At 41.3% G+C, this 15,941-nt stretch overlaps 1 protein-coding gene across 1 annotated transcript in view; it reads right to left on the reverse strand.

Annotated features, from left to right (window-relative positions):
- The window catches only part of LOC109875453 (pappalysin-2), an 85,996-nt gene extending 72,963 nt beyond the window's left edge, over positions 1 to 13,033 (reverse strand). The window contains exons 1-4 of the mRNA XM_020467792.2: positions 12,994 to 13,033; positions 12,181 to 12,843; positions 5,186 to 6,245; positions 965 to 1,113 (exon numbers count right to left, since the gene is read on the reverse strand). Coding sequence (XP_020323381.1) covers positions 965 to 1,113; positions 5,186 to 6,245; positions 12,181 to 12,843; positions 12,994 to 13,033 — 1,912 coding nt within the window. The remainder of the gene's footprint in view (positions 1 to 964; positions 1,114 to 5,185; positions 6,246 to 12,180; positions 12,844 to 12,993) is intronic.
- Positions 13,034 to 15,941: the final 2,908 nt, after the last annotated feature.

The following is a 15,941-nucleotide window of genomic DNA, read 5'->3' on the forward strand; positions in this document are numbered from 1 at the left end:
CCATAAGGGACATACTTGTATCAGAGAAAGCCCAGCCCAAAACACTGACTGGCTTGTTGATGCAGTTCAACCCTGAGGAAGAAGAAAAGGACATCTGTGCTGGAATGCACCGAACGCCATGCCCAGGACCCATAATGAATGTGCCAGGAGGTAAGACACAACCCAGAGGGAGCAAAACAACAAACCTGATTGAACGGAGAATAATACTTTAAAGGGGTTTCACTCCCCGGCCAAGTACTCTTACTGAGTGATTTACAGCTCTTCAGTAGATGGAAGAGAATACACAGAAGAGGACATAAGATATTTAAGGATAATTTACAAGAAGCAACTTGACTGTAACGCAGTGTTTCTTATTGGGGTAGAACCATTCCATTTGCAATACACAGACAAAATAATACCAGTCCAAACCAATTAGAGTAATACTTTTCCACTTCAGGTAAAGTTGGGATTTATTAAATAACTAGATGTGAGGAGAAAACTCTTAGCTTTAACGAGCGATTGAAAACAGTAACAATGAAAACAGTCAAATGGGCTGAAAGAGATGAATGGCAACAGGGCATTACCCTGGCTTTTCTTGTTTTTGTTTGGTTGTTGTTGGGGTTGTCTTTACAGTGGAAAGTCCTAATGATTCGGAGGCAATCTGCCAGGAAATCTATGCATGCTGCAAGTGTTTTCTACCCAGGATTAAGGCTAATTCATCTTGTTACAGCTAATACTGAGATCAAAGAATGGAGGGCAAGAGATGAGGAGAGTGAGGGAGAGGGGGAGAGAGAATCTGAAGACAATACCTACCTTCTCTTCTTCTGCATTTTACTTTGTGTAACTTTTGTGTGTACTTTCTAGCCTAATAGAAGTCAATGTAATCCCGTTTGGCATGTTATAGCATGCATATCATTTTATAGCTCAATGTCTTTTGTGTTTGATTCAGGTGAAGACAGAAGGAAGGGGTGTAGCAGTAGCTTACCCTGATGGTTGAGGGCCTCCTTTGCCCATGGCCAGGTTGCAGCCCCTGCTAACTCTTCACGGGCTGAGTTGTTGGCAAAGAAAACATTTAGGGTGTCTGTGCTGCTCAGGTGTAACAACTCTTTCAGTTCCTTCACACTCATATAGGCTCTGCAGAAAAGAGAAGAAGTATATGTCATTAGTATTAAAAAAATCTTGCATTCCCTGCTTTTAGTCTAGGGCAATTGGACAGTTTGTTCACACAATCCTGTAGTAAATAGCAACGGTATACAGTTTCAAATACCCTGTGAAAATATCAGACAACACAGGTGTAGAATCAATGAACTCCCAGATACACACACACAGTCAGGTCCATAATTATTGGCATCAATGATAAAGGTTAGCAAAAAATACTGTATGAAATAAATAAAATAAATATTAAGCTATATAGTATGCTACACTTTTGGGGGAAATTATTATGTTATATTAACACAATTGTTCGGAGAAAGATATTTTGTTCAACAAGTAATTTAAAAAAATCTAAAAAGATACGGGTAAAGATTATTGGCACCCATATTAACCCCAGGTCTATCTCAGTCTCCAGACTGAGATAGACATTGCAAAATGCTGATTTTGTGGCCAATTAACAATTTCATTGTAGATTTTGATGTGCTTCAGGTTATCTTATTGCTGAAAGACCCATTTGCGGCCAAGTTTCAGCCTCCTGGCAGAAGCAACACGGTTTTTGGCTAAAATGTTTATGATGCCGTTGACCTTAACAAGGGCCCCAGGACCACTGGAAGCAAAATAGTCCCTTATTATCAAAGATCCTATGGCCTGGTCCTATGGCCCTTGTTAAAGTCAACGGAATCATGAACTTGACCAGGAAAATAACAGGACATTTTAGCCAAAAACCTGGTTGTCTCTGACAGGAGGCTGAAACTTGGCAGTCCTTAACCACAGAGAAAGGATATCAAGGATCTGGAAAGATTCTGCATGAAGGAATAGTCTAAGATCCCTCCCAATGTGTTCTCAAATAACCTAATTGTTTTTAGAAAAAGACTCGGTGTCGTTATCCTCGCATGTGGAGTGTGTGCTGAAGTATCGGGCTGCCAATGTTTTTTACATTTGTTTGATACATTTTTTAACTAAATATATTAAATGTCTTTGAGCATACAAAATAGCTCAGTATTTGTATTTATTTTATCGTGTTTTTTTGCTCATCTTTATCAAGGGTGCCAATAGTTATGGACATGACTGTAGATCGGATCCCATGACATCGTAATGAAAAAGTCCTACAGTATGTTGTGGTACTCAACAGAGAAAGTAGACAGTACAATCATTTGTTTGGTAACATTCAAGTCATGTAGTCTAGTCAGAGGAGCTCCTGATGAGAAAGTAGCTCATCTGGGAGTTCATTTCCACTTCTCTCCTTCTACATCCAATTCTACTACTTCCAAAACAACATTGTTTGATTTGGTTCGGGTAGCTACATGAAACCACTACCTTCCACTTCCCCCCACTCCCAACTGTGATAAATTGCCATAGAACTGCTTTGATGTGTGAAGTAAACTTTTTTTAAACGCTAGATTATGTCACATGTCATTTTTCTCTTTTGCTTTTATAGGTGGAAAGCCTTTCCACCTATCACTGGCCCATTCGTTTGAAAAGGTATGAGTGTTAATACTCTTTTGAAACCTGCCAAAGGGTCTAGCCCATTAGTTGAACCACCTACTGTTTCTTGGATGTGTTCCACCCAAGAACTGACCAAGTGTAGTTTGCCTTACATCCCGTTTTCATTAAACAAGCAAACACTGTGTCAATCTGCTTGAGTGCTCCAATTCAGCATTAGGTCAAATGAGTTTCATAATACATATCAAATATTAAATATAAACAACGGATTGATCGTTTTTAATAATAAAGTATTGGTTGTTCATTTTGAATTCTACATTATGAAGCAATATTTTGGTTGGTAGAATCCATTCAATATAGCTATGGACACAATTCAGTCAGTTGAGAACTCTAATATTCATAGCCAAACTTCTTGCAACACTGGCCCTTCAAAAAATACACCTGGAAAGGGGTTATTACATTACGTAATACAGTAGGCCTACTTTCTAAAATAATATTTTATGCACAAATTTGATAGAATTATGTTTAAAATCTGAACTGGGACGATAGAACTGTACTCAAAGGCCATGTAACTTTTTCCAAATGTCCTTTCATTGTTGGAGAAAAAGGGATTTTTGAGAACCACCTAGTTTGCCTTGCAAACGGATTCAAACCACCAGTTCTGGATCCCCTCAGCGGCAGGGGAATATCCTAGCATTAATGGCTAAAATGTCCTCCTCATTTTTCCTTTCTCTGTCATGTGTGGCCAAAATCTTCATGTACCTGGCCATTCCTCATGGCTGTCTCTCTGTCTGCTTGAACAACAAATTTGTGTAGTGACAGCAATTGGCTAGGGATTGAGTTCTATTGCCCAGCTGCAGATACCTGGACAATAACTCAGACAGAAAAATACAAAAATCCCAGACCCAAACATAAAATTGTACTCTCTACAAATGCCATCAAAATGTCATCCCTGCACTAATTCTCCTAAAACTCTGGATTGCAGTCCAGGGATTGCACTCTTCCAACCAGCTCAGGTTAGGACCTTTTAAAGACCTAGGCTACACTGCAGACATTCCAGAAAGCCGTGTCTTATTAAGCATTTGCATCTATGGTGGATTCGCAATTCATACAGTTTAAGTGAATGGTCAGAGGTAGGAAAAACTTTGGCAAGTAACTGAGAGAGATTACATCATTGCAAGCCATAAATCAGAAGTCAGTTCTACGCTCATGCCTTCCTGACACTTACTTTTATATCCGTCTCGGGCCTGGCTTTTTAGCTGATGTTGTTGCTCTGTAAAGTACAAATACCAGCCCTCCCTCTCTGTGCAAAACAACACATTGACTGATTGTACTCCAAATGTATTGTTAGTGCCCAATCTGAGGGAATGAATTATGAACAGTTTAGGAACTCTGTCTGAACACTCCCTACCTAAAATACACACTACCAAAAAGGAAACTACTAATACAGTATGCCGACTTGTGAAGAGAAAGTCACTGGTTCTGTTGGACAGGTACCCCAAACTCATTGCAATATTGCTTCAAATTAAAATGTTGAATTATCTTATCAATAGCATTTACATGACCATAATCACCAGCTATAATTTTGGGAACGTATCACCAGTACATTTTGATCCTGAAAATACCTTTTAAGTTTATATTACAAAAAATCATGACGATTGACTATATAATCTACAGGAAATTGTATTCTTCAAGAAATTGTAACACATTTTAAGCAGTCTATAATCCTATGCAATGCATCGTAAACTCAAACATGCACAGTATACTGTATATTAGATGGTCGATTGATTTGTTTCAGACAACAATCGCATGTTAAGAATTTCTACCTACATGCTGTGCACAACTAACGAAGAACGACATTATGGCAAGACATCATGCATTTTGTTTGAAACCCAGATAAACCTGTCTGTCAAAAAGAATAGAACACAGCGGAAGAGACTTCTGGTTTCGTTGTTTAGCAATAATAAGTGTATACTTTGGCTTCTCTCTCAATTCACAGTTTCACATGCTTTCAGAAACTGTTCCAGAGTATCAATGTGTGTGCTTCACATGTTGTCTAATACACATACCCTAACAAAACAAAGTACCCCAAAGACAGACACTTAAGGCCTCTTTAGTAAATCAAGCTTAACGCCTAATTAGGCATTAAGCTCCCAAAGCCTACATAGAGCCTCAATATCATTACTGTCATTATCATTAAACTCACAACATCCACAAAGTCCAATAAATCCAGGGGCAGGCAGCACCACTTTTCTGGTTGCAGTAGCTAAGGGAGGCTAAGGATGACAGACCCAGCACTTTTTTATTTGTCAGAACTAGTAAAGAACACCAATATAAACCCATGAATTTAATTGGAAATTAGATAGAAGATGGCTTTGGACCACAATATGCATAAAGGTATTGTTTGTGACTAATTCATACATTCAGACAATTGGGACAATTTCCCAAAGCGGCAACTGTATATACATTTTCAACCATTCAACTGATCTTCAACACCTTGATTAGAGGAATCTGTGTTTCTGTTGGGACAAACACCTGCAGTACTGCTGTGGCTCTCTTGGAGCAGGATTAAGGATCCCTGACAAAAACTAATTGAAAAAAAATGTCTCACCTATCTGGGGACTCTGGATCGAAGCATGTCTTCAGGACATCCGTGACCTCAGGATCACAACAGTCTCCATCATCGTAGTCGTAGTGGATGCTGTTGCACTCTGTGTTGCAGACCCCGTCCCTCCTCTTCCAGTTGTAGCAGGGCCCCAGATGCAGACAGTCCCCACCATCGTGGCCCGTCAGTGGGTGGTCACACTCCGCGTCACAGTGTCTGTTACCAATCTTACTGATCCGGCAGTTGCTGAGGATGAAGCGCTGGCGTACAGATGTGTTCTGGACAGTATGCGTGCTCAGCTCCAAGCTGATGTTGTAGGACTGGAAGGCTTCGACAAGTGCCTGGTGCTGCATCTGGATCTGGGCCTGAGAGACAGTGGGACGACTTCCGTCATCGTTACAGATGTTGACAATGCGGTAGCGGATCCTTTTCTCTGTACGCAGCTGCCAGTGGTTATTGTAGCCTAGGATGATGTCTGTGTTGTCACAGGTTGTTAATCCACAGGGAGGGGGCAGAAAGGGGGACACATGCTCCTGCTCAGGGATAGGGATGATGACTATGGATGGGTGGTGGCCCTCCTTATGAGGACTCCACTGTTGCTCTATCTCGGAGAAGTCCGCCCAGAGAGCGAGGTTTGGTTCCCTCTTATCAATCCGAGAAGGCCCTTTAAGAAGGTCCTCGTGAGTGCGGGGGAGCACCCATAACACAATGCCTCCGATGTGCCCTCTGAAGTTGTGCCCAAGGTCTGACTGGTCCCCACCTAGAAGAAGTGTTCGACAGGTCTCCATGAACGGGCTGTAGAGGTTACCAGACTGCAAACTGCTCTCCCCAACCTTGGCACCATCTATGTAGAGCGTCATCCTGTGGCCATTGTAGCTGGCCATTAGGTGAGTCCAGGAGTTAGGGTGGTAGCGCTGATGCCCATAGATAGTCGTAGCTTTGGGAGCTCGGTCTGTACGGAGTGTAAAAAAGAATCTGGCATCTTTTCTTCCACCGGGCTTTACTGTGCGAATACCTACGGACCATCCTTTCTCACTTAAGGAGTGGGAGCAGTTGTCAAAAACCCCTGCACAAAAGGAATACAAATATTATTTTGCAAAAAGACAAACATTGAGCATCCTCTTTCAATGTAATTAAAGCCAGACTACCCAGAGAGTTGTGGGGTTGAAGGTATTTCCCTAAACGAAGGCACTGATTCCCAGCTGTTTCTCAGAAAGAGAAAATCGCATCTGGCTTCCAGATGTTCTATGCTGGGACAGCTAAAGGTCAGGGAACCCCTTCACCCTCATTCCATACACACTGTACACACAAAAACTCAGAAATGTTTTTGGACATTGAAAACAAATCTGTGTAATTGTAACAAAATATCCCTTAGGAGGATGGGCCAATTTCATGGTTAAAATTTAATTCACTCAAAGTAGTGGTTAGAACACAGCATCTCTGCCAAGTAAAAGTCTTGATAATTTAATCTGGCAACAATAGATGGACGGATTTATAATAGTACAGAATAAAACTAGTCTGTCGTGCTTATCTGGTAAATATGATACATTTTTATAGAAATTGTAATAGAAAAACAAATGTGATTATATAAATGTGGAATACACTAATTGTCAAATAGGGTTCACTAAAGATTTAGGCCAAAGCTTAAAGCTTGTAGACCATCATTAATATAAGTGACATGTAAAGAGGAAAACAAATACAAAAGAAAAATGAAAAGAGGGACAACAGAAAGGAGGTGGAAAGCATGAGCTCTTCTGAAAAGATGTGTAGCTAGAGTACTTAGCTATCTCCAGCCCGACTAAACACAACTATATTCACACCTGTTGTGGCTGAGTGTGGATATTTTCAGAACTGCAATGGCATAGATGGGTTGGTAAGGGCTGTTCTATTCTTTATGATTCTTAGGCCAGGATTCAATCCGATCGTGCTTTGTCGGCTATGCAACTTTTAAAGGCAATGTTCACGCATTTGCAGAGACCGCATTCACGGCATACGCCTCATATGCTGCTGGCTCAATTGGAAATTCGCCTTAATTGAGCAATTGATGTCATTGGTCAGAGAATCTAACCACCTGCTTCCTACAGTCCTTAATAAAAGAAAAGGATGAAAACCTACAGGCATTGTACCTCTTGTGGACTTTGTGGTTGCCTAACCCCCTTCACCGGCGTGTTAGTTTTACATGTGTAAGGTCCTGGTTCAATCATTGCTCCTGGCTATTTTCTACATCATTCAATAAATGGCATCCCATTTCTGACATCCAACTTCTGTTCTTTCAATCAAAATAGAATTGTGATTTCTTTATTGATTTTCTATATTCATTTACAGTGAACTAATGAATTCAAATTGCCTATATCATATTTCATTCAAACCTTCACCTTATCCTGCTGTTATGCTGCATTCATAACCAAGTGGGACGGTGGTATTAACCACATATGACTGGGAAAAATCCACTTGAATGCCCCTCCAACTCGTAATTTCAAAGTGGGAAACCCTGGGAAAAACTGTGCTCCGACTTCTACCAAATGCATTTTCAGCTGTTAAGTGTAATAAAAAAAAACATAATTTATAAAAAGCAATCTATTAATATGGCTTTTGAACAATATAATTGGTTTACAAGCATGATAGCTGTACTTTTAGTTTATGTTTGACGCAGCTTGTGGACCATTAGCACATGAATGCATCCAAATGGTATTTATGACTTCACAACTGGTAATTACGACCTTCCCACTTGGTTATGAATGCAGCAATAGACTAGAGTCGGTATATTGCCTGCAGGATACGAGGAGACTAGGGCTACACTATCAATAACAATTTGATCTATACAGTGGTGGGAAAAGTACCCAATTGTCATACTTGAGAACAGTGGCGTCTGGTAAGACAAGGGGTGGCGGTCTGTGTATTTTTGTAAACAACAGTTGGTGCACGATATCTAAGGAAGTCTCGAGCTATTGCTCACCTGAGGTAGAGTATCTTATGATAAGCTGTAGACAACACTACCTACCGAGAGAGTTTTCATCTGTATTCTTTGTAGCTGTTTACATACCACCACAGTCAGAGGCTGGCACTAAGACAGCACTGAATGAGCTTTATTCTGCTATAAGCAAACAAGAAAACGCTCACCCAGAGGCGTCGCTCCTAGTAGCAGGGGACTTTAATGCAGGGAAACTTAAATCTTAAAACTTAAAACTTAAATCCATTTGAACAAATTTCTATCAGCAGGCTGGCTGAATGTGCAACCAGAGGAAAAATAACTCTGGACCACCTATACTCCACACACAGAGACGCATACAAAGCTCTCCCTCGCCCTCCATTTGGCAAATCTGACCATAATTCTATCCTCCTGATTCCTGCTTACAAACAAAAATTAAAGCAGGAAGCACCAGTGACTAGATCAATAACAAAGTGGTCAGAGGAAGCAGATGCTAAGCAACCGGACTGTTTTGGGATTCCTCCGATGGCATTGAGGAGTATACCACATTAGTTATTGGCTTCATCAATAAGTGCATCGATGACGTCATCCCCACAGTGACCGTACAGTACATACCCCAACCAGAAGCCATGGATTACAGGCAACATCCGCACTGAGCTAAAGGCTAGAGCTGTCGCTTTCAAGGAGCGGGAGCTTATAAGAAATCCCGCTATGCCCTCAGACGAACCATAAAATAGGCAAAGCATCAATACAGGAATAAGAATCGTACTACACCGGCTCTGACGCTTGTCAGATGTGGCAGGGCTTGCAAACGATTACAGACTACAAAGGGAGGCACAGCCGAGAGCTGCCCAGTGACAAGAGCCGACCAGACGAGCTAAACTTATTCTATGCTCGCTTCGAGGGAAATAACACTGAATCATGCATGAGAGCACCAGCTGTTCCAGAAGACTGTGTGATAACGCTCTCCGTAGTAAGACCTTTAAACAGGTCAACATTCACAAGGCCGCAGGGCCAGACGGATTACCAGGACGTGTACTGCGAGCATGCACTGACCAACTGGCAAGTGTCTTCACTGACATTGTCAACCTCTCCCTGTCCGAGTCTGTAATACCAACATGTTTTAAGCAGACCACCATAGTCCATGTGCCCAAAAACACTACGGTAACCTGCCTAAATGACTGCCGACCCGTAGCACTCACGTCTGTAGCCATGAAGTGCTTTGAAAGGCTGGTCATGGCTCACATCAACACCATCATCCCAGAAACCCAAGACCCACTTCAATTTGCATACCTCCCCAACTGATCCACAGATGATGCTATCTCTATTGCACTCCACACTGCCCTTCCCCACCTGGACAAAAGCAACACCTATGTGAGAATGCTATTCATTGACTACAGCTCAGCGTTCAACACCATAGTGCCCTCAAAGCTCATCAATAAGCTAAAGACCCTGGGACTAAACACCTCCCTCTGCAACTGGATCCTGGATTTCCTGACGGGCAGCCCCCAGGTGGTAAGGGTAGGTAACAACTGTAATGTAGCAGTTTGAGAGCTTCAAGTTTCCTGGTGTCCACATCACCAACAAACTAATATGGTCCAAGCACACCAAGACAGTCTTGAAGAGGGCACGACTGTAACAGCTGTCGTAGGTGGAAGAAGGTGAGGACCAAGGTGCAGCGTGGTACGTGTTCATACTTTTAATAATGGAACTGAACACTGATTAACAAAACACAGAGCACAACCAAAACAGTTCTGTCTGGTGCAGACACAAAAACAGAAAGCAAACACCCACAACCAAAATGGGGAAAACAGGCTACCTAAGTATGATTCTCAATCAGAGACAACGAACGACACCTGCCTCTGATTGAGAACCATAACAGGCCAAACACATAAATATAACCACATAGAAAAAAGAACATAGACTACCCACCCCAACTCACGCCCTGACCAAACGAACACAAAGACGTAATAAAGGAACTAAGGTCAGAACGTGACAACGACAAAACCTATTCCCCTTCAGGAGACTAAAAAGATTTGGCATGGGTCCTCAGATCCTCAAAAGGTTCTACAGCTACACCATCGAGAGCATCCTGACTGTTTGCATCACTGCCTGGTATGGCAACTGTTCGGCTTCCGACTGCAAGGCAATACAGAGGGTAGTGTGTATGCCCCAGTACATCACTGGGGCCAAGGTTCCTGCCATCCAGGAACTCTATACCAGGCGGTGTCAGAGGAAAGCCCTAAAAATTGTCAGAGACTCCAGCCACCCTAGTCATAGACTGTTCTCTCTGCTACCACACGGCAAACGGTACCGGAGCGCCAAGTCTAGGTCCAAGAGGCTTCTAAACAGCTTCTACCCCCAAGCCAAGACTCCTGAACATCTAGTCAAATGGCTACCCAGACTATTTGCAGTGCCCCCCCCCCCTCTCTTTACACCACTGCTACTCTCTGTTGTCATACTACCTCAACTAACCTGGGCCCCCGCAGATTGACTCTGCATCGGTACCCCACTGTATATAGTTTCACTATTGTTATTTTACTTCTGCTCTTTAATTACCTGTTACTGTCTATTATTCTTATACCTGTCTATTATTCTTATCCATCTTTTGTTGAAACTGTTGTATTCGGCGCATGTGACTAATAACATTTGATTTGAGTAAAAGTAAAAGTAAAAATACCTTAATAGAAAATGAATCAAGTAAATGTCACTCAGTAAAACACTGCTTGAGTAAATGTCACGCCCTGGTCTAAGTATTTTGTGTTTTTCTTCATGTATTGGGTCAGGCCAGGGTGTGGCATGGGGTTTTTGTATTGTGGTGTGTTTTGTCTTGGGGTTTTGGTGTGTATGTATTGGGATTGTAGCTAGTGGGGTTATCTAGCAAAGTCTATGGCTGTCTGGAGTGGTTCTCAATCAGAGGCAGGTGTTTATCGTTGTCTCTGATTGGGAACCATATTTAGGCAGCCATATTCTTTGAGTTTGTCGTGGGTGATTGTCCTTAGTGTCCTCTATGTTAGTTAGCACCAGTATAGGCTGTTTCAGTTTTCGTTACGTTCTTTGTTTTGTAGTGTTTGTGTTTATTCGTGTTGTACGTTGTTCATTAAACATGGATCGTAATCTACACGCTGCAGTTTGGTCCGACTCTCCTTCACACCTAGAAAACCGTAACAGTAAAAGTATAACAGTATTTGGTTTTAAATATACTTAAGTATCAAAAGTGAAAGTATGAATGATGTCAAATTCCTTTTATTAAGCAAACCAAATGGCACAATTTTCTTGTTTTAATATACCACTAGCTAGGGGCACACTCCAGCACTCAGACATGATTTACAAACTAAGCATTTGTATTAAGTTAGACAACCTGATCAGAGGCAGTAGGGATGCTCAGGGATGTTCTCTTGATAAGTGAATGAATTGGAAATGTAATGAGTACTTTTGGGTGTCAGGGGAAATGTATGGAGTAAAAAGTACATTATTTGCTTTAGGAATGTAGTGGAGGAAAAGTTAAAGTTGTCAAATATAAATGTTAAGTCGTTTTTTTTGTGTATATATAACTAAGTAGTACTTTAAATCATTTTTACTTAAGTACTATACACCACCACATAACCTTGCACTTCAGTTTACTCCCACTATTTGAAGTTTGTCACTGTTCGTGAACACCAAGACTAAACATCTTTGATTTATCCCACCTACAGTCAGCAGAGGAAATGACAACTTCAATGCTTGTCAAAAATACCTAGGAATTTAGTTTTTATATAGATCAAATGATTGGGACAACTTTACATTTATTCATTGAAGTTATCATCACGTGGCTATGAATCTATTTGCTCGGTAGCTGAGAGCATTGAGAGCATTAAACCTCTCAAGAATTGACGTCAAAACAACAATCTTGCAGGTGGTGGCCATTTGTGTCTGTAACATTCCCCCCCATAACCCATTTGCATCTCATGGCTGATTTCCCAATTTCTCTCATTTTCCCAACCATGCCATTTGTGGTCTATATACTGAATTTGATATTTTTAACACTTAACACTTAAACAATGATGGAGAGAGGTTTTGGAATTTCACTCACCTGCTATGATGGCTGGGTTAGTCTGCCCACCCTCTGGGTTGACCCACAGTTCAACACTGAACTTAGCCCGAGGAAGCTCAATGCCAGCTGCTGGATTGACCCTCAGTTGTTCCTTCTGTCCACTAAAGTACAAAGCAGACATCCACTTAGGGGGGACGTCTGGAATCTGGGCACCCCACAACATGCTGGGGCGGCTAGGTGGTCCCTCCTGCTCCACAGGGTAGTCCTCAATCTCAGCAGAATAGTCACTGTGCTGCCGAAATGTAGAGAATATCCTGCGGGACTTTACTACGCTCTCAGGGAAAGCTGCCCAACTGTCTTCACCATCTGAGACTGTAAGGGTACGGCGGACCCTTCCAGTCAGAACTCTCTGCTGCTTCTTGAGCAGCAGCTGCTTGTGTGGGCCCTCAGAGCGCCCACCATCAACCTCTGGTTTGTCATTGTCACTACTTGAGTCCGCTGTCACATCAGCCTCACTGGGAGGCTTTCTGTTGAAGTTGGGGTGAGGAGAACTGACCATCCCTAGAATCTTAACACGTCTCTCCTCCTTGTCTATGGGTATCACTGCCTCTGAGTTTCCCCGACTAACCTTCTTCTCACCTTTGCCCCAATGAGAGGCACTATCCAGTCCCGGGTTAGAATTAGCATCAGAATTGCACCCACCTGAACAGGAGGACTCCTCAAGATGAGTTATATGATAGAGACCACTTTGCCTTGTGGTGTATCTCCTTGGGTGAGCCACTGGAGGGAGATGTGGAACTGATGCTGAGTATGCTGCTTGTCTCAGTTGTCTGGTGGACCTGCACTGTTCACTTGCTAAGTGAGCCAGTTCACTGTCAGCTCTCTGAGCCATTGCGCGTTTGTATCTTCGGATATGATCTGATTGAGCAGAGTTTAGCAGCCATGTGTTGATCATTATGAGGACAACAGCCAGTAGTCTAACAAGCAACATTTTGGAGTTTAGATTTGGAATTGTTGTTTTGGAATGTTTTCAGTTCTGGAACCCTGCCTTCTTCGATATAAAATTGAATACAGCAGCACAATCAGATGTGATTAAACCCCCTATTCCCCATTACATAAACTAGTGATAAGTGGGTAACTGTGTATTTCTCAACTAATAGTATTATAATAAATCCAAGGATTCCATTTTTTTAACAGGTATCCTATTTTTTGCAAAAGCAATTGCCTATTTTTGTTTGGACTGGTCTATTTAGTGCAATGCAGTCAATGCCAGTTATGCATTCATCAATTTAATTCACATGTGTTTACAAGGCAGGTGTGTCATGCATACTTTCATCAAGATGGCAGTTTTCCTTCCAGACTTCAAAAAGTAGCTAAATAGAAGCCTGTCAGTGCACTCAAATAGAGAACTGTAGCAGTATGTTTCATTGACTGAGTGCAAAATCTTCAGGCTGTTGCATATGGAGGTTCAATGTATATTTAGTTTGTAAAAGCTTCTGGCTATTTCGCCGGTCTAAACAAAACTACAACTTGCCTCTCATCTAGCCTCCACTGCACGCATCACATCAACTCGCCTTTAAAACCTGCTGCACTGTGAACTGGACACGTTTTAGGGAAAGTGACGGTCAGAGCAACCTACCACAATACCGCCTGTTTGAATAGGATGAAAGTATTGTCATCAGGCTACTGTATTTTGCAGCATCAATTTGGAATTTGGAATGAAATTGTGCAATATGGTTACTTTCAGTCGATCTGCTTGTCCATAGAATTCAGTTGGAAGACTATTGTCCCTGGTTGGATTTCTCTTTTTATTATTTTAAATATAGGATCATTCACGTGATGATTTCAGTGTTTTCATCCATTCCGCGCAAAATAAAGGTTAGTTCATGTCTTGCCTTCAGGTCTTGTCACCAATCTCCTCCTTGTGCGCTATTTTCGATAGTGCCCGTTGTTGTTAACTTAAAATTCACCCTGTGAGAAGGATGCAGGGGTGACCAAAACAATGAACAAGCTGGCTGAGGTTTTTAGTTTTTAAGCCAATATTTCTCATTCAAGGACTATACTATGAAGTCACATAAAGTAAAGGTAAGCTTTATTGAAAGATAAACCTTAAATGCAGTCATAGGCTACACAATGGCAGAAATATAAGTAACCTAACCATCAACTATTGTCTATTGTTATTTATTTGCTATTTCCTTTCCCTGCATTTGGTTAAAAAAGTAACAGCAAGGTATGAGACAAGAAGCAAGAGCAAATCAATGGGAATCAGACGAAATGCTCTGCTGGTCCTGTTGAGAGAGACTCCAAATAAAAAAAAAGTTCATTAAATCACCTTCAAGCGCGCGTAAAGTCCTCTTGTATGCCCATTTGAAATTGTGGATATATTTTCTGCGCTGATGAACCGCCAGTCTCGCTCTCCTCCATAGCCTATTCAGAAGATCAAACCAATGCGCTGAAACGTTTTATCTATTACTCTCAGACTGACATCACTAACCCTGCCCCTACTACACACATTAGTAAAGAAAGGAAACCTCTCTATCCAAGGCAGTCACTCTTCACCATCGACGTCGAGTTGTGTGCACTGTCCATACTCCTTAACTGTATTTTTCAGGCACTTTTATGAATAGCCAGTCTAGTGCCCCACCACAGCCATTGAACAGTGATTCTGGCTGAGCCTCACACCATACGAACACCACTCTCTCACACACATCTGTTTGACACATGAAAAATGATAAACATATTTATTTAATTAATTGGAATAAAAACGAGCATGCCATATGTGCAGGTTCCTCCGTAGCCTAAATGGTTATGTATGGGTCAGATTGGTATGGTAAAAAACTAGGGTGCTCATGCTTGGTAGCACTAGTGCTTTATCATTTGACGAACCTGCTAACTGAACTCATCAGTGTTGTGGTCAATTCAGTTCAGTTTCTGAATTGAAATTTAATGAATTCATTGAAAATTGCCCATTGTTTCTTATTCTTTTTCAATCCACTTGACCATACCCTGGAGCTAACCAGTATAGAATTTAATCTTGGGGATGCTTGAAAACCTCTTGCTACATCAGTAACCTGAGCTTTTAACAGCATTAAGACATCAAATAAAAAATAATATTAATTTGTCAAATCAACTCTAATTGCAATTACCTATTGCATTTCGTTATAGCTTGCATGATGAACAACATATCCATCATTTAAACTAAATTATCTTCTCACCACAGTAAAACTAAGATGGGCTATAACTTTTATGAGAAACATATGCATCATCCTATGTGGAAGCCTCTCTAAAGTAAACTGTGCTGATGACTTTGCCTTTGGACAAAAAAATATTATTAGAATATGATAGGATGTTCAACTACAAAAACAGACAGGTAAATCTCATTAAATCTGTCCCAAATGTACATTTGCCCCTTAACTTGTTTCCTTCATTTTTGTTCACTGCCATTGTGTGCGGCTGAATTTGCGGGTGCTCTTCTTCTTGTCCACTTTACTATCAATCTTAAAGGAATGACACCACAGGACTGCTATAGGAAGTCCCTGAACCATCTCGCCATGCCTCTTCTAATCGTGGCCTGATCACAATTATCTACCCCACCTCTAACACCAATATCACGTGAGGGTGCGTCTTTAGATTTGAACCAGCTCACGTTGTTACAGTGAGCTAAACACTAGGGTGACAAAATGCAACAAAGACTATTGGTAAAATACTATTTAGCATTTTCATTATTCAATTCTATTTTTGTATTATTACTGTACAGGTGTTCCTGTCTCACAGAGCTCACAGTAATATAATTTGGACGG

The sequence above is a fragment of the Oncorhynchus kisutch genome, linkage group LG30 (assembly GCF_002021735.2).
Source record: "Oncorhynchus kisutch isolate 150728-3 linkage group LG30, Okis_V2, whole genome shotgun sequence".
NCBI classification, from domain to species: domain Eukaryota; kingdom Metazoa; phylum Chordata; class Actinopteri; order Salmoniformes; family Salmonidae; genus Oncorhynchus; species Oncorhynchus kisutch.